This window comes from Oncorhynchus keta, chromosome 28 (assembly GCF_023373465.1).
Source record: "Oncorhynchus keta strain PuntledgeMale-10-30-2019 chromosome 28, Oket_V2, whole genome shotgun sequence".
In the NCBI taxonomy this organism is placed as follows: Eukaryota; Metazoa; Chordata; class Actinopteri; order Salmoniformes; family Salmonidae; genus Oncorhynchus; species Oncorhynchus keta.
The window spans coordinates 48,338,319-48,361,776 of record NC_068448.1 but is presented as its reverse complement, the minus strand read 5'-3'; the positions used below and the strand labels follow the sequence as shown (position 1 = coordinate 48,361,776).

The 23,458-nt window shown below is 43.6% G+C and overlaps 1 protein-coding gene across 1 annotated transcript in view; it reads left to right on the top strand.

Moving 5' to 3' along the window:
- Window positions 1-23,458, top strand: part of LOC118361520 (disks large-associated protein 1-like) — a 126,065-nt gene that overhangs the window by 38,885 nt on the left and 63,722 nt on the right. The window contains exon 4 of the mRNA XM_052483215.1: window positions 12,337-12,595. Coding sequence (XP_052339175.1) covers window positions 12,337-12,595 — 259 coding nt within the window. The remainder of the gene's footprint in view (window positions 1-12,336; window positions 12,596-23,458) is intronic.

Here is a 23,458-nt window from a genome sequence, read left to right as displayed (position 1 = left end):
CCAAACATTCAGGTGTTGTGTCCTTCAGGTCTAATGATCAGAGTCAAATTCACGGTGCTAATTAGACTACAAGAAATGCAGCCCTCCTTTTCCCTGATCCCTCCATCATCCTATCTGTCTGTTAATTCCTCCTCTGTGGACTCCAACGACGTATAGAGAAATACTCAAATGAGGTCTTTCTCATTAGAGCTGAAACAATGTTTTCGTTTTCAACAGCCAGGAAACACACTGCAGGAATGCACATGTATTTAGTACTGAAGTCCGGTAAAGGGAGGACAACTCATTGTAATGTCTGGAATGGAATCAATGGAATGTGTTTGATGTGTTTGATACAGTTCCATTCACTTAGCCTCCACACCAGCTACCACCTGTCCTTAACAGATCAGCTAATTCCCAATGCTCTGCATCATGTAATAGAGCACACATAGCCTTCTGCTAGCATACTTTACAATACAACAGCACAACAGATGCTTAACTCTCACAGCACACCTTAGAAAACGAGCGTGATGTATGTCTTACGCCACCAGTAATGCTTCACAGCCATTGTTTTTAAAAGCATTTACTGCCATGTACACTGGCACACTTCAGAGGTCGATACAAGCGGGTGAGAGAGAGAGATGGGAGAATTAGGAGCACACCTAATATCACACAGGACATCACATAAAACAGGTCAATTACACCAGATATGACAGAATGACCCAAGCCCCCGCCCCCCTATTGCACCATGTATACTGGAGACTGTGGCGGGGGGTCTATAGAAAGGGGGGGTCTGAGGCAGGGGGGACTGAGGATCTGTGGCTCCGTCCAATCTATACATTTATATATCTACCACACAATCTGTCTTCTTATCACATTGCATACTGTATCTACCACACATGTTCTGCAGCCCTCTCTCTCCAATCACCTGCCCCCAATCCAACATGTTGTCTCAAGCACACAGTCTCAATGTCTTACTCCCTCCTCTCCTTCAAATCCTGCCCAACCCACAGTCACAATTCTCCTAGCTAACCACCATCTTACCATACTAGAGGAGTCGAATGAACGGGATGCTGTACAGTCACTATGGGACCTCTTTCTAGAGTGCCTGGTTAAATTGTGCATAAGACTATTTATGTAATCTCTTAATATATATACAGTACCAGTCAAAAGTTTGGACACACCTACTCTTTGAAGGGTTTGTCTTTATTTGTACTATTTTCTACATTGTAGAATAATAGTGAAGACATCAAATTTATTAAATAACACATATGGAATCAAAAAAGTGTTAAACAAATCAAAATATATTTTATATATGAGATTCTTCAAAATAGCCACCCTTTGCCTTGATGACAGCTTTGCACACTTTTCTCTCAACCAGCTTCACCTGGAATGCTTTTCCAACAGTTTTGAAGGAGTTCCCACATATGCATATCCAGGCTGTATCTCAACTGGGCGTGATTGGGAGTCCCATGGGGCGGAGCACAATTGGCCTTGCTTCGTCTGGGTTTGGCCGGTGTAAGCAGGCATTGCAAATAAGAATTTGTTCTTAACTGACTTGCCTAGTTAAATAAAAATAAAACATCTTAAAAATATATGCTGAGCACTTGTTGGCAGCTTATCCTTCACTCTGCAGTCCAACTCATTCCAAACCATCTCAACTGGGTTGAGGTCGGGTGATTGTGGAGGCCAGGTATATTGATGCAGCACTCCATCACTCTAATTCTTGGTCAAATAGCCCTTACACAGTCTGGAGGTGTGTTTTGGGTCATTGTCCTGTTGAAAAACAAATGACAGTCCCACTAAGCGCAAACCAGATGGGATGTGGTATCGCTGCAGAATGCTGTGGTAGCCATGCTAGTTCTAAATAAATCACTGACAGTGTCACCAGCAAAGCACCCCTACACCATCACACCTCCTTCTCACGCTTCTCATGCTTCACGGTGGGAACCACACATGCAGAGATCATCCGCTCACCTACTCTGCGTCTCACAAAGACATGGCGGTTGGAACCAAAAATCTCAAATTTGGACTCAACAACACCAAAAGGACAGATATCCACCGGTCTAATTTCCATTGCTCGTGTTTCTTGGCCCAAGCAAGTCTCTTCTTCTTATTGGTGTCCTTTAGTAGTGGTCTCTCTGCAGCAATTCAACCATGAAGGCCTGATTGACGCTGAACAGTTGATATTGAGATGTATCTGTTACTTGAACTCCATGAAGCATTTATTTGGGCTGAGGTGCAATCTGAGGTGCAATCAACTCTAAAGAACTTATCCTCTGCAGCAGAGGTAACTCTGGGTCTTATTTTCCCGTGGCAGTCCTCATGAGAGCTAGTTTCATCATAGCACTTGATGGTTTTTGCAGATTGACTGACCTTCATGTCTTTAAGTAATGATGGTCTGTCATTTCTCTTTGCTTATTTGAGCTTTCTTGCCATAATATGGACTTGGTCTTTTACCAAAAAGGGCTATCTTCGATATACTAATCCCTACCTTGTCACAAAACACCTGATTGGCTCAAATGCATTAGGAAGAAAATAAATTCCACAAATGAACTTTTAACAAGACACACCTGTTAATTGAAATGCATTCCATGTGACTACCTAATGAAGCTGGTTGAGAGAATGCCAAAAGTGTGCAAAGCTGTCACCAAGGCAAAGGGTGGCTACTTTGAAGAATCTCATCTCAAAATATATTTTGATTTGTTTAACACTTTTTTGGCTACTACATGATTCCATATGTATTATTTAATAGTTTTGATGTCATCACCAATTATTCTACAATGTTTTTGATTGTCTTATTCCCTATTGGTCTACATATTTCTTTATAGTAATTGTGTTCCCCATACTCTATATAATCTATATGTTTCTAGATATGTGTTTGTGATGTCTTCACTATTATTCTACAATGTAGAAAATAGTCAATAAACCCTTGAATAAGTAGGTGTGTCCAAACTGTTGCCTGGTAATGTATAAATATATACCCTATATTATTAAAAGTATTTCGACACCACTTCATATAAGTGGATTTGGCTATTTCAGCCACGCCCATTGCCTACAGGTGTAGAAAATCGAGCACACAGCCATGCAATCTCCATAGACAAACATTGGCAGTAGAATGGCCTTTCACAGAGCTCCTCAGTTTTTTAACGTGGCCCCGTCAAGTTCCTGCCCTGCTGGAGCTGCCCCGATCAACTGTAAATGCTGCTATTGTGAAGTGGAAACTCTAGGAGCGACAACAGCTCAGCCACAAGTGATAGGCTACACAAGCTGACAGAATTGGATCACTGAGTGCTGAAGCGCGTTACGCGTAAACATCGCCTGTCCTTGGCTGCAACACTCAATACCGAGTTCCAAACGGCCTCTGAAGCAACGTCAGCACCATAACCTTCGTTAGCCGCACACATGCCTAAGATCACAAGGCGCAATGCCAAGTGTCGGCTGGAGTGTTGTTGGAGCAGTTGAACTCTGGAGCAGTGGAAACACGTTCTCTGGAGTGCTGAATCACGCTTCACCATCTGGCAGTCTGATGGACAAATCTGGATTTGGCAGATGTCAGGAGAATGCTACCTGCCCAAATGCATAGTGCCAACTGTAATGTTTGGAAGTTTAAAAAGACAGGCAGAGTGGGCAGGGAACTTCTATTCATGAGCTCACCTTGACTGACAGCTCTTTGAAAGGCCTGTCAACCAACTTGGAGGCAGTGAACAGTGTTGCAGTAATATCATCTCAAGTCAATTTGGTGATACACAAAGCAACATTGAAATTGCATGAATCATGTCATTTTTGTGATACAGTACTTCTTATTTTCCTTTGATATTATGGCGGTCCGCAAACAAATGTTATAGGAGCATGCCGCCACCTACTGTATTGGCTGTGCATCAGCCTACTATTCTGTAGTATTCTTTACACTGTGGGAAAAAAATGGCCCTACCAACTAACCCTAAACCCATTAAAAACCTCACCGCTATTACACCATTTTGGCCCTATCTGATTCTACACCAGGCCAGCAGTCTGGGGAGGACGGGACACTATCGCTCAAAACACCTTGTAACTCTTCTGCAGTGAAATCTCATACACCCAAGTGCTTCTCTGCAGCTACCGCCACCACATCTATCCTTTGTGATTTATGTTCCATTCCTGTGGTTCAGGTGACAACCTTGGCCAATGAACGCCCCAAAAAAAATGAACTTGAAGCACGTGTCATTCCTATCACTCTCTATTGGCCTCGACCTACTCACCCTGGACCAGTATGTGAGCGGAGCTGGAGCGGAGCTGGAGCGGAGCGTGCCCAATTTGTTTGTTGCCCTGTTTCCAAATGTCCACATGGCTGGGAGAACCTACTCAAGTAAGTAAATACATTTAGAAGATGTAAAAAACCCCGATACTGTATTATTTACTAGCTAGCTACGGTGCAGGCTAACTCAAATGAGTTGCTAACATAGCTAGCTAGCTGTCTAGCCAACTTTACATACTGTATAGATAGCTAGCGAAGTGAATTATATTTTATCTCTCAGTCCTGGTCCTGGGGATTCAAAGGAATGCACATTTTGGGTTTTGCCTTCGCAACACACAGCTGGTTTAAATGATCAAGTCATCATCAAGCTTCAAGAGGTATTCATGTATTCATTTGTGACGTTATCCTTAATTAGATCCTGCTCTTGTCACATGCACACATATCTATCTATCCAAAGTTAGCATGATTTGTTATAAGGGATATTATACTTTAGTAATCCATGATGACCTGGTGATGTTAAAGTCGAATAATGACATTATCTTCTGTATTCCTACAGACACCTTGTAACTGGAGATTCCTTCAAAACGATTGCCTACATTTACCGTGTAGGGCACTGCAAGGTTGGGTGACCAGGGCCACCTGGAACTGCCTCCGGGGAAGAATTCTGGCGTGTGACGGCTACCTGTGTCCTTCATAACTTTATGAGGATGGACACACAATCCAGGAAGGAATCTGCAGCTCGCCACCATGTGCCAGAGGAGAGATCTGCTGCTCTGCAGGATGCTTCAAAGATGGGGGCCAACGATGTAGCACGGGAGGCAATCCATGTGCGGGAGATCTACCCCTCCTACTTTTTCAAAAAGGGTGCTGTTCCCTGGCAACACCATAGACTACATAATGCACAACAAAATGCTATTATAAGATCCATCCATTGTAATAAGTTGTTGTAATAAGAGTATTCTTCTATTTACTAAGCTATGTCTACTGCAGTTATAACATTCCCAGTTTCTCTCCTTTTGATTTCTTCTTCTCGGGTGAGGGTGCTGTTCAGGTAGGGTTGATGTCTGTACAAAAATAAAACCGTCTCTTTTAAGTCACTCGTATTGAACAAATTCAGAACAATTACACCCAAACCGGCTGCCATCGTGCGCTATCGTGCATAAATGTATTTTGCCCCCCCCCCCCACATCAAACGCGATCACAGACACGCAGGTTAAAATATCAAAAACAAACTCTGAACCAATGACATTAATTTCGGGAAAGGTCGAAAATCATTAAACATGTATGGCAATTTAGCTAGTTAGCTTGCACTTGCTAGCTAACGTTAATTTGTCCGATTTAGCTAGCTTGCTGTTGCTAGCTAATTTGTCCTGGGATATAAACATTGAGTTGTTATTTTACCTGAAATGGACAAAAACCTCTACTCCGACAATTAATACACACATTAAACGGTCAACACATTAAACGGCCAACCGAATCGTTTCTAGTCATCTCTCCTCCTTCCAGGCTTTTTCATTGTTTAAATTATATGGTGATCGCATCTAAACTTTCATTGTATTACCATTACCACTTTCAGTCACCCACGTGGGTATAACCAATGAGGAGATGGCACGTGGGTACCTGCTTCTATAAACCAATGAGGAGATGGGAGAGGCAGACCTTTCAGCTCAATCTGCGTCAGAAATAGGAATGACTTCTATTTTAGCCCTTGGCGTCGCAGACGCTCGATGGCGCGCGCGAGCAGTGTGGGTGCAATCATTGAATAACATGGATTTCTACATTTATTTTGTGACTCACGCGCACATGACGTGTCCGGTCTGGTCAGCATGTTAGACCCATTGGATTGTGTTGTGCAGTAAGCAGGCTCAGGTGTATAACTGTGGCTCCTTCCACCTTCAATAAATAGGCAAGAGGACCAACCATGGAGAATAGTGAGACACTCCATTATTTATATAATTACGTGACAGTTGAAGTCAGAAGTTTACATACACTTTAGCCAAATACATTTAAACTCAGTTTTTCCACAATTCCTGACATTTAATCCCGTAAAAAATTCCCTGTTTTAGGTCAGTTAGGATCATCACTTTATTTAAAGAATGTGAAATGTCAGAATAATAGCAGAAATAATTATTTATTCAGCTTTTATTTATTTCATCACATTCCCAGTGGGTCAGAAGTTTACATACACTCAATTTGTAGCATTGCCTTTAAATTGTTTAACTTGGGTCAAACTTTCCCGGGTATCCTTCCACAAGCTTCCCACAATAAGTTAGGTAAATTTTGGCCCATTCCTCCTGACAGAGCTGGTGTAACTGAGTCAGGTTTGTAGGCCTCCTTGCTTGCACACGCTTTTTCAGTTCTGCACACACATTTTCTATGGGATTGAGGTCAGGGCCCTTAGCCACTGCGCCACCCGGGAGCCCCCCTGGGTTCTTATTTATTTTGACTACTTTCTACATTGTAGAATAATAGTGAAGACATCAAAAGTATGAAATGGGATCATATGTGTAACCGAAAAAGTGTTAAACAAATCAAAGTATATTTTAGATTTTAGATTCTTCAAAGTAGCCAACCTTTGCCTTGATGACAGCTTTGCACACTCGTGGCATTCTCTCAACCAGCTTCATGAGGTAGTCACCTGGAACGCATTTCAATTAACAGGTTGCCTTGTTAAAAGTCCATTTGTGGAATTTGGTACACAGAAGATAGCCCTGTTGTCATGCTATGACCTTAGAGATCCCTGTTTATTCTCTATATTTTGGTGAGTGTGAATAGGGTGGGTACTCTAGTTTTTGTATAGCTATGTTTTCTTTCTTTGTTGACCTAGTATGGTTCCCAATCAGAGGCAGCTGTCTATCGTTGTCTCTGATTGGGGATCATACTTAGGCAGCCCTTTATCCCACCTTCAGTTGTGGGATCTTGTCTTGTTTGGTTGCATGTATTTTTGCATGACGAAGCTTTTCGTTCGTTGTAGTGTTTATTTTATTTTTTTGCTGGTTCACATATTAATAAAATATGATGAACTTCAATCACGCTGCGCCTTGGTCTACCCTTAACGACAAACGTTACAGAAGATCCCACCACCAACGGACCAAGCAGCGTGGTCAGGAGGACTGGACCTGGGAGGAAATCCTGGAGGGAGCAGGACCCTGGAAAAAGGCCGGGGAGTATCGCCGTCTGAAGGAGAAGATAGAGGCAGCGAAAGCTTTTGGGGGGGGGACGGGACACTGGGAGATTGGCGGAGTCAGAGTTCAGACCTGAGCCAACTCCCCGTGCTTACCGTGGGTGACCGGTCAAGCACCGTGTTATCCGGTTCTGCGCACCATGCCTTCAGTGCGCATCCACAGCCCGGTGCGCTCTGTACAAGCTCCCCGCAGTTGCCGTGCTAGAGTGGGCATTCATCCAGGACCGATTGTGCTGGCTCAGCGCTCCTGGCCTCCGGTGCGTCTCTTCGGTCCAGGATATCCTGCGCCAGCTATATGCACAGTATCTCCAGTTCGCCAGCACAGCCCGGTGCAGCCTGTTCCAGCTCCCCTCACTTGCCGTGCTACAGGGGGGATTCAGCCAGGACGTGTTGTGGCAGCTCCCCGCACCAGGCTTCCAGTACGTCTCCTCAGTCTGGTGAGACCTGTTCCGGCTCTACGTACGAAGCCTCCAGTAATGATCCATGGTCCGAAGCCTCCAGTGATGATTCATGGCACGAAGCCTCCAGTGATAATCCATGGCCCGGAGCCTCCAGTGATGATCCATGGCCCGGAGCCTGTAGTGGTAATCCATGGCATGAAGCCTCCAGTGATGATCCATGGCACGGAGCCTGCAGTGATGATCCATGGCCCGGAGCCTCCAGTGATGATCCATGGTACGGAGCCTCCAGTGATGATCCATGGCACGAAGCCTCCAGTGATGATCCATAGCACGAAGCCTCCAGTGATGATCCATGGCCCGGAGCCTCCAGTGATAATCCATGGCCCGGAGTCTCCACTGATGATCCATGGCCCGGAGCCTCCAGTGATGATCCATGGTACGGAGCCTCCAGTGATGATCCATGGCCCGGAGCCTCCAGTGATGATCCATGGCACGGAGCCTCCAGTGATGATCCATGGCCCGGAGCCTCCAGTGATAATCCATGGCCCGGAGTCTCCACTGATGATCCATTGCCCGGAGCCTCCAGTGATGATCCATGGCACGAAACTTCCAGTGATGATCCATGGCCCGGAGCCTGTAGTGATGATCCATGGCAAGGAGCCTGCAGCGACGGTCCCCAGTCCGGAGCCTCCAGCGACGGTCCCCTGTCCGGAGCCTCCAGCGACGGTCCCCAGTCCAGAGCCTCCAGCGGGGGTTCCGAGTACAGAGCCTCTTGCGACGGTCTGCAGTCCGGAGCCTCCAGCGATGGTTCCCAGTTCAGAGTCTCCGGCGATGATCCACGGTCCGGTTCCTCCGGCAACGATTCACGGTCCGGAGTCTCTGGTGACGATCCACGGTCCGGTTCCACAGATGCAGTGGGATCAGCATAGGGAGCAGGGGCTACGTCCCGAACTGTAGATGCCCACCCAGACCCTCCCCTATAGGTCAAGGTTTGCGGCCAGAGTCCGCACCTTTGGGGGGGGTATGGTCATCACACCCTGACCTTAGAGATCCCTGTTTATTCTCTATATTTTGGTTAGGTCAGGGTGTGACTAGGGTGGGTAACCTAGTTTTTGTACATCTATATTTTATTTTTCTTTGTTGGCCTCGTATGGTTCCCAATCAGAGGCAGCTGTCTATCGTTGACTCTGATTGGGGATCATACTTAGGCAGACCATTTTTCGACCTTCAGTTGTGGGATCTTGTCTTTGTTTTGCTGCATGTATTTTTGCACGACGAACTTGGTCTACTCTTAACGACGAACGTTACACCTGTTTGGTAAAATAGCAAGTCCATATTATGCCAAGAACCACTCAAATAAGAAAACACAAATGACATTCCAGCATTACTTTAAAACATGAACGTCAGTCAATATGTAAAATGTCAAGAACTTTTCAAGTTTCTTCAAGTGCTGTCACAAAAACGATCAAGCACCATGATGAAACTGGCTCTCACGAGGACCACCACAGGAAATGAAGACCCAGAGTTACCTTTGCTGCAGAGGATAAGTTCATTAGAGTTACCAAACTCAGAAATCACAGCCCAAATAAATGATTCACAGAGTTCAAGTAACAGTCACACACACATCTCAACATCAACTATTCAGAGGAAACTGCATGAATCGGGCCTTCATGGTCGAATTGCTGCAAGGAAACCACTACTAAAGGACACCAATAAGAAGAAGAGACTTGCTTGGGCCAAGAAACACAAGCAATGGACATTAGACCGGTGGAAATCTGTCCTTTGGTCTGATGAGTCCGAATTTGAGAGTTTTGGTTCCAACCGCCGTGTCTTTGTGAGACGTAGAGTAGGTGAACGGAGGATCTCCGCATGTGTGGTTCCCACCGTGATGCATAGAGGAGGGGGAGGTGTGATGGTGTGGGGATGCTTTGCTGGTTACACTGTCAGTGATTTATTTAGAATTCAAAGCACACTTAACCAGCATGGATACCCCAGCATTCTGCAGCGATATCCCATCTGGTTTGCGCATAGTGGGACTATCATTTGTTTTTCAACAGGACAATGTCCCAAAACACCTCCAGGCTGTGTAAGGGCTATTGAACAAGAATACATTTCTTTATGTCACATGGCTACTGCGTCTGCCATATAGATTTTGATGTACAGAAGGAGGGTAATCTTAATCTTTTATCCAAATATTTTGTATAAAGATAATCATTATATTGTCAGATTATAGGAGTAACTCTGGTTGGAGTCAGTTGGATGGCCGAGACACACTGCCTTCATATCGTAGGCCTGGAGTAGCAAACAATTAATAATAGCCACACCATACCAAACCTTCACAAACGTTTATAAACTTTTTTAGGGAGATATCAAAAGTAAGTCAAGCCATTGTTTATAGGGGAAATATGAGCAGAAGAGCTAATGTAAACCAGGGGAAAAACACACTGCCCTCCGCTGTGCCACACCAAAAAAGCACACAATCCTCCCTATTTTGGGGTTTTAGTCTTGGTTTCTGTATAGCACTTGGTGACAATGGCTGATGTAAAAAGGGCTTTATAAATACATTTGATTGATTGATTGACCACCCCTTCCCCAAGTGAATTTTGATCTGTCAATTACAGACGTTAATGACTATGATAGGAGAAACTGAGGTTGGATCAACAACATTGTAGTTATTGCACAATACTAACTTAATTGGCAGAGTGAAAAGAAAGAATATTGTACAGAATAAAAATATTCCAAAACATCAACCTGTTTGCATCAAAGCACTAAATTCATACTGCAAAGTATGTGGCAAAGCAATTAACTTTTTGTGCTGAATAAAACGTGTTATGTTTGGAGCAAATCCAGTAGATCAAATTACTGAGTACCACTCTCCATATTTTCAAGCATAGTGGTGGCTGCATCATGTTATGGGTATGCTTGTCACAGACAAGGACTAGGGAGTTATTTTAAATACAAATAAATGAAATATAGCTAAGCACAGGCAGAGTCCTAGAGAGAAACCTGGTTCAGTCTGCTTTCCAACAGACACTGGAAGACACAATGACCTTTCAGCAGGACAATAACCTAAAACACAAGGCCAAATCTACCCTGGAGTTGCTTACCAAGAAGACAGTGAATGTTCCTCAGTGGTCAAGTTACAGATTTGACTGAAATCTACTTTGACTTAAATCTATTACAAGACCTGAAAATGGTTGTCTAAGAATGATCAACCATATTGACAGAGCTTGAAGAATTTTGAAAATAAATGGGCAAATGTTGCACAATCCAGGTGTGGAAAGCTCTTAGAGACTTCCCCAGGAATAGAGCTGTAATCACTGTCAAAAGGTGCTTCTACCAACTATTGACGAAGCGTTGTGAATACTTAAGTGAATGAGATATTTCTGTGTTTCATTTTCAATACATTTGCCAAAGAATGTAAAAACACGTTTTCACTTTGTCATTATGGGCATATTGTGTGTAGATTGGTGAGAAGAATATATATTTAATTCAGTTAGAATTTAGGCTGTAAAACAACAGAATGTGGAATCAGTCAAGGGGTATGAATACTTTCTGCAGGCACTGTATGTGTAGGTAGCACATTTTATATTTTTAATACTGTATATCACAAACTGTTTCTACATATTGACTATTGAATTGGACACTCCAAACCATATTTTGACATTGGGCTACTAAAAGTTATTGTCAACAGGAAGCAGGGACAGCATAATTTTCAACTTATATTTTAGAAATATAAATGGAACTTTCAACATTAATTTCCAGTAGTATTCTTCTTCTTTTCTTTTTTTAGTATTCTGCTGAATCAGTCCAAAAACATGCTGTGATTGATAACATGATTTTTATTCATTTAACTAGGAAAGTCATTTGATAACAAATTCATATTTACAATGACAGCCTAGAAACAGTGGGTTAACTGCCTTGTTCAAGGGCAGAACGACAGCATTCTTACCTTGTCAGCTCAGGGATTTGATCTAGCAACCTTTCAGTTACTGGCCCAACACTAACCACTAGGCTACCTGCCGCCCATATCAGAAACCATGAAAACAGATTTGGCTAGACGACACATAACCCTCTTTGCTCCTCTTTCCTCCTCTTTCCATGCAAGTATATTAGGCTAGAATAGCAGTCCACCTTAGACACTTTGTGTTTCTGTTGGGGACTATGAAGACACGTGCCTGGTCCCAATACAACCACTACACACCCTTTCCATTAGCTTAGTTCTACAATGTTATGGTACTCATTTCAACTAGTCGTGAGTCTTCCCTCCTGTAGACATGTGTATTGCCAACACACCCCTGTAGCACTGCACTCGGACGGCCCGTGAACTTTTACCCCACAACTTCCCTCCCCTCTGCACTGCATAATTTCCTTTTGGATTGATTTCAAGTGTCTTTGTGCCTTTTTGATTCCTCAAAATCACTCGATATACTTTAAACCCTTGTGTACATGGCTCCAGTCCGGTGATGTTGATCTAGGTTTTTCTAACCTGTTTGACCTTTGCCCCCCCCCCGTGCGTGCGATGTCGCCCCCTGCAGGTGAGCGAGGTGGAGGTGAACGGACAGATTGAGGCAGTGTGTGAGTCTGTTTTCAGTGAGATGGAGTCTCAAGCGGTGGATGCTCTGGACCTCCCCATGTCAGGCTGCTTCCGCATGCGCAGTCACAGCTATGTCCGGGCCATCGAGAAGGGCTGCTCCCAAGATGAGGAGGACAGGGTCACCATGGTGGGGGGAAACATGAGGGCTATCTCAGCCCCCCGGGCCACCACCACCGTCAGGACCATCCAGAGCAGCACAGGTCAGTCACAGACACGCACACGCTCACACGCGCACACACACACGCAATAAAATTACAACTTTAGCTACCCTGATTTTACCCTGACTTTACCCTGACTCTAAACTCTTAAAATACAGATGCAAGTTGGAACCAAATAAGGTTCTTGAGTGCGATGCCATAAGGGAACCATTTTAGGGTCTCTCAAGAACCACGAATGGGATGTTTCTTTCCACCCATGACTGTATTTGCCAGCAACAGTGATATGGCTGTTGCATTTATTCATTTTCAGCCGAAAGCCCTTCACCAAGTGAGTTCCTAAGTGAGCATGTTGTCATTCAAATTGAATTATTTAATACAATCACTCCTTTTTAGGGCCTAGTTTAGACGCCACCGTACCTACATTGTCCATATGCGCATATGTAATGTCTAAAATGTATTATACATGTATGTAATGCATTATGTACAGTATGCACTGCTACTGACTACTAATGTAAAGGGACAGTAATTGGTTGAGCATTGCATGTGTTAATACACTGACAGCTTAGTCCACACACTTTTAGAGTGCTTATCCAGAACCTAAAATGGTTCTTTGGATTTCCCCCATAGGAGAACCCTTTGAAGAACCATTTTTGGTTCCAGGAGGAACCCCTTTTGGATCCAGGTAGAACTCTTTTGGGTTCTGCTATGGGGACAGCCAAAGAACCCTTTTGGAACCCTTTTTTCTAAGAGTGTAGAGTACAGTACAGTATTTAATACTGTAGACATGTCAACGGGAGGCAGAGGAGTTGTGATTGCAAAGGACACACGCACAATACCCAGAGCCTCAGAACATCTCTTTATAAGTATTATAATACGTATGACCTATTTTTCTTTGGCGTTACAATGTGGTAAATATTAGATCCCCTCTGTGCAGAACGGTGTCTGTCTGTATCTCTGCTGGGACTACCTTTAAGAGCTCGTTCCTGCTGATCAGGGTCTGTATGTGGACTCCTGGCCGGCCCTTATTTGAGCTCTCTGCCTCTCGTCCAGTAAAGCATTGAACTAGAACATTAGTGCATGGACTGCATGCAGTATTGATGTTGAGTGGTGTTGGCATTCCGAGTTAACTTTCTATTTTTGCCTCTCTATAAATTCCCTATCTTCTCTGACTTACATTGTAGCCATGCAGTGAGTCAGAACCCGAGGGCATTCCTTTTTTCATGTTCCTCAGTGCTCTCTCCCTCCCCCCCTCTCACTCCCTCTCCCCCTGTTTAATTATCCCGATTAAAAGGCAGTTCTTTCTTTCTTCCACACAGCCAACAAGGTTACAGTCAGCTAATTAAAATATTTAGTGCAAATTGTACGGCAAAGCGTGTTCAGTCAAGATGAAGGTGCTCCTCGTGGTTCAGAACAAACATTCATTTAGTGCCATTAACAATTCTGCTCCGTTGATTCCCGGAGTTACCCTACCAAGGCTGCGGAGGATAAGGATTTATTTGACACTCCGTTCTATTGAAGCCAGTGGGAAGAGTACGATTTAAAGGGCATCCAGAGATTCGCCACCATCAAGTTTGTATAAAACAAACAGACAATCATAAAGCTGGCGAGGAGGAGGAGGCATTTCATGTGTGTGTTTCTTGTTTGGCTAATATTGATCTCTGTCGGCACACCCTAGCCTCTAGGTTATATCCCAAATTGTACCCTATTCCCCACATAGTGCACTACCTCTGACCAGAGCCCTATGGGCCATGGCCAAAAGTAGTGCACTATATATTAGATGTGGCATTTGGGACATACAACTCTAGTCACAGAGGAAGAGGAAGCGAGGGGGAAAAGAGAATTCATCACATCAAGTACTATTGGCAAGAACCCTACTGCTGGTGGGCCAGATGTCTGGGCTGGTCTGGGAGCAGGAGAAAGATAAAACATGATCAAGCGGAGATGTCCTCTTAAGACGCACGCTTACGCACACACACACACACACACACACACACACACACACACACACACACACACACACACACACACACACACACACACACACACACACACACACACTAAAACAACAGTGTGAGCGTACACACACACACCCTACTCCACACAGCACCCACACCTACACGCCTCTGACCCATATCTTAGGAGCTGCCTGGGAGTCGATCAATATTAATTTGCTGGGGATCTAAATAGGTAATAGGTCCTGCCCTAGACAGACGGACCACATATGGTTGGTAGCTGGGGGCGGGGGGATGGCTATTGGCAGCAGCAACAGCTGTTAGCCATTTCATTCACATTAATTTAGGGGAGTCAGATTGAGACATGTGATCATGTGATAACTGGAAATCTGAAGCAGAGTGAGTCTGCAGAGCTTAATGAAAAAGAGGCGTAGTTTGTTATCGATAAGAGCCATTGGTTTTAGCTGTGCTCGGTGCTTTGAAGTGTGTTTGATTGGTTCTGTGATCGTCAACTTTGATTGGCTGCGTATCTCAGTCTGGGTGACCCCTGACCTTAATTCACTGCAGGGAATACTAGGTTGATCTCAGGTGATGATTACATTGAGAGAGAGAGAGAGGTGTCAGTCATAACATTATTAAGCACTAAAAAGCCAGGCAGAGTACGGGATTGGCCCAGATTACTGTCATGGTGCTGGCACTTTGTAATTCATCACATCCTCACATCTCTCCTCCTGAGTCCTCGCTAACGCTAATGAATTCGATGGCACGCACGCACACACACGTGCACATACACACACAGGTTGCAGAGGGTGCCATGGTGTGAGTCAGCCCCTTGCACGTTCAGATATGACACATATAGTACCAGTCAAAAGTTTGGACAGATTTATTTGGACTATTTTCTACATTGTAGAATAATAGTGAAGACATCAAAACTATGAAATAACATATGTAGTAACCAAAAAAGTGTTAAACAAATCAAAATATATTTCATATTTTAGATTCTTCAAAGAAGCCACCCTTTGCCTTGATGACAGCTTTGCACACTCTTGGCATTCTCTCAACCAGCTTCACCTGGAATGCTTCTCCAACAGTCTTGAAAGAGTTCCCACATATGCTGAGCACTTGTTGGCTGCTTTTCCTTCACTCTGTGGTCCAACTCATCCCAAACCAAGGTCATCTGATGTAGCACCCCATCACTCTCCTTGGTCAAATAGCCCTCACACAGTCTGGAGGTGTGTTGGGTCATTGTCCTAATGAAATGGCGTATCGCTGAAGAGTGCTGTGGTAGCCATGCTGGTTAAGTATGTCTTGAATTCAAACTAAATCACCTCCTCCTCCATGCTGCACGGTGGGAACCACACATGCAGAGATCATCTGCTCACCTACATTGTGTCTCACAAAGACACTGCTGTTGGAACCACAAATCTTTCCACCGGTCTGATGTCCATTGCTCGTGTTTCTTGGCCCAAGCAAGTCTCTTCTTATTATTGATGTCCTTTAGTAGTGGTTTCTTTACAGCAATTCAACCACAAAGGCCTGATTCACGCAGTCTCCTCTGAACAGTTGATGTTGAGATGTGTCTGTTACTTGAACTCGGTGAAGCATTTATTTGGGCTGCAATTTCTGAGGCTGGTAACTCTAATGAACTTATCCTCTGCAGCAGAAGTAACTCTGGGTCTTCCTTTCCTGTGACAGTCCTCGTGCGAGCCAGTTTCATCATAATGCTTGATGGTTTTTGCGACGGCACTTGAAGAAACTTTCAAAGTTCTTGAAATGTTCCTCATTGACTGACCTTCATGTCTTAAAGTAATGATGGACTGTCATTTCTCTTTGCTTATTTGAGCTGTCTTGCCATATCATGGACTTGGTATTTTACCAAATAGGACTATCTTCTGTATACCAACCCTACCTTGTCACAACACAACTGATTTGCTCAAACACATTTAGGAAGAAATAAATTCCACAAATTAACTTTAAACAAGGCACACCTGTTAATTGAAATGCATTCCAGGTGACTACCTCATGAAGCTGGTTGAGAGAATGCCAAGAGTGTACAAAGCTGTCATCATCAAGGCAAAGGGTGGCTACTTTGAATAATCTCAAATATAACGTATATTTAGATTTGTTTAACACCTTTTTGGTTACTACATGATTCCATATGTGTTATTTCATAGTTTTGATGTCTTCACTATCATTCTACGATGTAGAAAATAGTCAAAATAAAGAAAAACCCTTGAATGAGTAGGTGTGTCCAAACTTTTCACCGGTACTGTATGTGTAGACTTCACTCCCTACTGAATTAGAAGAATGGTAAAAGGTGTTCAAAAAGAAGCTGACCCATGTTCACATCGTGCTGTTGTCAGAACTCCTTCAGGCCGTAGAGTATAAAATACAGGTCACCAATTATAGTGCATTCGTGAACGTTTTCAGACCCCTTGACTTTTTCCACATTACAGCTTTAGTCTAAAATTGATTACAATGCTATTGCTTTTCACCAATATACACACAATGCCACATAATGGCAAAGCAAATGCAGTTTTTATTTTATTTTAGCAAATGTATAAAAAATTTGAAACGGAAATATCACATTTACATAAGTATTCATACCCTTTACTCAGTACTTTGTTGAAGCACCTTTGGCAGAGATTACAGCCTCAAGTCTTTTCGGGTATGACACTACAAGCTTGGCACACCTGTATTTGGGGAGATTCTCCCATTGTTCTCTGCAGATCCTCTCAAGCTCTGTCAGGTTGGAAGGGGAGAGTTGCTGCACAGCTTTTTTCACGTCTTTCAAGAGATGTTCGATCGGGTTCAAGTCCGGGCTCTGACTGGGCCACTCAAGTACATTCAGAGACTTGTCCCGAAACCTCTCCTGTGTTATTTTGGCTGTGTGCTTTGGGTTGTTGTCCTGTTGGACGGTGAACTTTCGCCTCAATCTGAGGTCCTGAGCACTCTTTAGCGAGTTTTCATCAAGGATCTCTCTGTACTTTGCTCTGTTCATCTTTCCCTCGATCCTGACTAGTCTCCCTGTCCCCGACGCTGAAAAACATCCCCACAGCATGGTGCTGCCACCACCATGCTTCACCGTAGGGACAGTGCCAGGTTTCCTCCTGTGGCCTCTGAGTGCTGCAGAGATATTTGTCCTGGAAGGTTCTCCCATCTCCACAGAGAAACTCTGGAGCTCTGTCAGAGTGAACATCGGGCTCTTGGTCACCTCCCTGACCAAGGCAATTCTCTCCTGATTGGCTCAGTTTAGCTGGGCGGCCAGCTCTAGGAAGAGTCTTGGTGGTTCCAAACTTCTTCCATTTAAGAATGATGGAGGCCACTGTGTACTTGGGGACCATCAATGCTGCAGACATTTTTTGTACCCTTCCCCAGATCTGTGCCTTGATCTGTGCCTTTGACCTCGTTGCTTGTTTTTTTCTCTGACATGCACAGTCAACTGTGGGACCTTATATAGACAGGTGTGTGCCTTTCCAAATCATGTCCAATCAACTGAATTTATCGCAGGTGGACTCCAATCAAGTTGTATAAACATCTTAAGGATGGTCAATGGAAACAGGATGCACCTCAATGTATTTCTATTTTTAATTTTTAATACATTGGCCAAAATAAAATAAAGTAAACTGTTTTCGCTTTGTCATCATTGGGTATTGTGTCAAGATTGAGGTGAGGATTTTTTTTAAAAATGTAATCCATTTTAGAATAAGTCCCTACCAAATTTACCATAAAATGAAAACTGTATTCTAACACAAGGAGTCTGTTCTGTTTCCACCAAAATATGTCAGTTAGAAGGGCAGCAGCCTAGGTTATATCACTTGTGGTGTCGCAAATGGCACCCTATTCCCTATATAGAGTGCACTGTTTCAGAGCCCTATGGGTGCCATTTGGGATGCAGAGGTGTCTCTCAATGTCATTCTGTTGAATTACAGGATTAGGTAGCAGGACAGTCTTTCTCCCCATTCAGTCTTTTAGACAGAAGCAAACAGACACTCACGTAGAGGCAAAATACAATTTATTTATCTCATGCTCCCTCTCTCTCTCACGCTCTCTTCCTCTCATCCTGAGTGCTGTGAGCAAACAGTAAGCAAACATCACGTTGACATCACGTGCCTTTCAGCTGCTGAATGACAGGTTGGAAGAATTATTTTCCGGACGTCGAAAATCCATTTTATACGGACGTTGAAAATACATATTTGCTGGATTATTGTCAAATGTTTCTTCTGGAATTTGAAATCAGATGCATTTTAGGTGCTGAACGAAAGGTAAAAATATGTATTTTCCAGATGTTGAAAATGTAATTTACAGACATTGAAAATACAAATATTTTGGTCATCGATTTTATGGCCCAATTTCAACTGCTATACATGTTCAATTAAGTCGTTTTTGACACCTCTTAATAGGAAAGAGGGGCCAACAAAATATGTATACATTCTCCTATCTATCACATGCACTTTATTTAACAACGTCAGAACCTTTCAAACTGGCAGCAATTATGTACAAACTTGCCTAACACGCTGAATAAACCAGCAAACCACTTCAACTACAGTAACATTCCGTGTAACAGTTACAGTTTTTTTTGTTTTCTTGCTATGACTGTGATATGTTGTTGTTTATCTACCTTAGTTGAATTAATTGACTGTAAGTCACTCTGGATAAGAGTGTCTGCTGAATGACCAAAATGTAAATGTTAAAAACAAACATTTGGGTATTATTCTAATGAGCTCCGCCCCCAAACAAGTACAAATGTGGCCGGCGAAAGGTTCAGACACACATCTGAACGAATCATAGACATCCAGGCTATGTTTCACAAGTTTGAACATCACAGTGCATTATGGCACAGTTTAGTACTGTGGAACACAGAAGACTACAGTACAATACAGTGTGGTACGGGACATAGTTTTATTCAGTAGTGTACAGTACAGTATAGTTTAATTCAGCAGACCACAATGAAGTAGAGCATCTTTCAGTAGAGGAGAGTACAGTAGAGCAGCGATTCTCAACTGGTGGGTTGCTACCCAAATTTGGGTAGCGGGAGGTTTTGAATGTGTCTCGGGTGTCTGAATAAAATATATATATAATTATGAAGAAATACTCCAGTCTGAACTTAAACAACTTAAACCAGGTTGAAAGTGTGTAGAAACTATAATGAACTTACATTTATAAATAATAGGCTATTTTTTTGTATTATTGACAATGAAAGAGGTGGGAATGTTGTTCCCTTGTCATATAATTGCTACATTTACTATCAGTATAGCATTAAAAATTGTTTTCCAGATTTTATTTTGCCAACTATTTTTCATGATGCAGAGACAACCTGGTTCAATTTGGTTCAAAACTAGTTGAGAACCACTGCAGTAGAGTACAGTAGAGTTTAATTCAGTAAAATAAAGTACAGTACTGTTCAGTAGAGTACAGAACATTACATGAAAGTTAGGTACAATACAGTACACTATACTTTACTTTTCTTTACTGTACTGTGTACTGTAATGTACTGTACTCTGCTGTGATCCAGTGTACTGTACTGTGCTGTTAACATAAATGCATATGATTGGCTCAGATTTGGATTGGACCAAAAACCAACGTCTGTGGACGTAGAAATCTAGACGGGTCCGGACCACACCAGAAAAAACATGTCCAATGCTTATGTGGGAATAATGTTATTTTTGGAAGGTTATAGAAGGAAAAGAGCACCCACACATGTTATTTGCAGTAAATATCAGTTAATACAACATCCCTGAGCAGTCAGTTAAGTTTTGACCGTGACATGATGATGACCATGATGATGACCATGATGACCATAACACACATGCACATACAGTTTGCACACACTAAGGCTCAGCCACACAGAGACTCAAATTGTATATGCAGTCAAACATTTTTTGCTGTTTGTCCGTCGATAGTCGAGTCGACTAAACTCAAGTCAGCTATTTTCGAACTAACGGCGTACAAAGACGGACAATTCGTACACGGAAAATCCATGCGCCTGTCAACGCATGACCCCCATTTGAAAAACCGTTGGCTCGCACAAAATCTCTGTCATCATAACAGAAGTTATGGACCATTCACTCTTTTTAATACCGTCTTCCTCCTCTGAGAATGATTCCAGAGGAAAACCATCCAGGAGAAGGAAGAGAAGCAGACGTAATGGAAACCTCTCACACACACAGACACAATGACATAACACGAAACACACAGACTCACAGAAATATGGAACACAAAGCTTTGACATTTCATAAGCTGCCGGGAGGCATACCGCGGGTGCATACCAAATTGCGTCCTATTCCTTTTATAGTGCACTACTTTTGACCAGGGCCGGTCAGTAATAAGCAGGTATAGTTTCCTGCCTCACAAATACCAGCATATTTCCTATGTCGTGCACTGCTTTTGACCAGGGCCCATAGAGCTCTGGTCAAAAATGTGAATAGGGTGCCATTTGGGATGCAAACCTGGCCCGGGATAAGAATGTTGGTCCTGACATCAGCTCCTTAATAAAGCTGTGGCGAATCTTCTCCTTAAGCTGCGGAAAATCCATACCAATCGGGTAATGTGAGGATGATCTACACCGCGTTAAACCCCCGTCTCCTTCTACACTGGGTTGCCTCCAGTCAAATCTTACACCATGTACATCCTACATCCATCTTCACTGATCCTCCTGAGTCCCAAATGGCACCCTATACCCTACATAGTGCACTACTTTTGACCAGAGCCCTATTAACCTTCTTCAAAAGTAGGGCACTGTATAAGGTATTGGGTGTCGTTTGGGACATAGTCCTGTTCTTCTGTGTAATCTGGTGGTTTTCCTACTTTGTTTTTCTACTTTGCTACGGAGCCACAACAGTAATTTGAAGCGTAAAATTGCCCATTCTTTTACTGAGAGGTGACCCTCAATCAAAGCTTCTTCTGCATACTGGACTAAAGTTAAGGAAATGTGCCACGGTGTATCCATCCGTCTGTATCTCTTTCTGTATCTCACTGTCCCCCTCCCTACTCTCTCTACTGTTTACCTCTACCCCCTCTCTCTCTCTCTCTCTCTCTCTCTCTCACTGCTGTTTAATCCTCTCCTCTAATCCTCTGCTTTCCACCGTTAATTATCGCCTCTCGTTTTCTCAGCAACCTCTGTTTTCCAGGCTGATACTGTGAGATTGTGTGGAACGAGCTGTAGGCCTCGGTTTCATCTCAAATGGCACCCTATTCCCTGTTAAGTGCACTACTTTTCAACAGGGCCCTGCTCAAAAGCAGTGCACTATATGTGAAATAGGGTGCTATTTGGGACACACAGCCTGTGACTCATTCACCCTGTTTTCCTCCACTGGTTCAATAAGAGAAACGTCTTGCTGATTGTTTTTATTGAACTACCATGGGATTCCTGTGGCCTTGAATTAGTCAGGGGCTCTATGCTGTAGAAAATGGTGAACAACTGAAAGAGAGCTAGTTTGTGACATTTCATAGCCGGACAATGTTCAGAACTTTTAAATAAATGGTAGGTAGATTTTGTATAATTTCAGCCAGTAGGTCTAAAAGCGAGCAGGCGGTGCATGTACCGGTGTGCATGTACCGGTGTGCATGTACCAGTGTGCATGTGTCCCGTGTGTGCCGTGCATGTGGGCACTGCTTATGTTCTAACATGTCCACATTGGCACGATGTGGGCCCAATGCAGGTGAAGACATGTAGGCCCCAAGGCATGCCTCACATCAACTGAAATAAACCCACCATTCTGGATTAGCTGATAAATATATATACACTGCTCAAAAAAATAAAGGGAACACTAAAATAACACATCCTAGATCTGAATGAATTAAATATTCTTACTAAATACTTTTTTCTTTACATAGTTGAATGTGCTGACAACAAAATCACACAAAAATGATCAATGGAAATCAAATGTATCAACCCATGGAGGTCTGGATTTGGAGTCACACTCAAAATTAAAGTGGAAAACCACGCTACAGGCTGATCCAACTTTGATGTAATGTCCTTAAAACAAGTCAAAATGAGGCTCAGTAGTGTGTGTGGGCTCCACGTGCCTGTATGACCTCCCTACAACGCCTGGGCATGCTCCTGATGAGGTGACGGGTGGTCTCCTGAGGGATCTCCTCCCAGACCTGGACTAAAGCATCCGCCAACTTCTGGACAGTCTGTGGTGCAACGTGGCGTTGGTGGATGGAGCGAGACATGATGTCCCAGATGTGCTTAATTGGATTCAGGTCAGGGGAGCGGGCGGGTCAGTCCATAGCATCAATGCCTTCCTCTTGCAGGAACTGCTGACACACTCCAGCCACAGGAGGTCTAGTATTGTCTTGCATTAGGAGGAACCCAGGGCCAACCGCACCAGCATATGGTCTCACAAGGGGTCTGAGGATCTCATCTCGGTACCTAATGGCAGTCAGGCTACCTCTGGTTTCATCTGTGACGAGCACAGGGCGCCAGTGGCGAATTTGCACAAAGGTGGAGGTAGCGGTCCTGCTGCTGGGTTGTTGCCCTCCTACGGCCTCCTCCACGTCTCCTGATGTACTGGCCTGTCTCCTGGTAGCGCCTCCATGCTCTGGACACTACGCTGACAGACACAGCAAACCTTCTTGCCACAGCTCGCATTGATGTGCCATCCTGGATGAGCTGCACTACCTGAGCCACTTGTGTGGGTTGTAGACTCCGTCTCATGCTACCACTAGAGTGAAAACACTGCCAGCATTCAACAGTGACCAAAACAGCCAGGAAGCATAGGAACTGAGAAGTGGTCTGTGGTCACCACCTGCAGAACCACTCCTTTATCGGGGGTGTCTTGCTAATTGCCTATAATTTCCACCTGTTGTCTATTCCATTTGCACAACAGCATGTGACATTTATTGTCAATCAGTGTTGCTTCCTAAGTGTACAGTTTGATTTCCTAGTAGTGTGATTGACTTGGAGTTACATTGTGTTGTTTAAGTGTTCCCTTTATTTTGAGCAGTG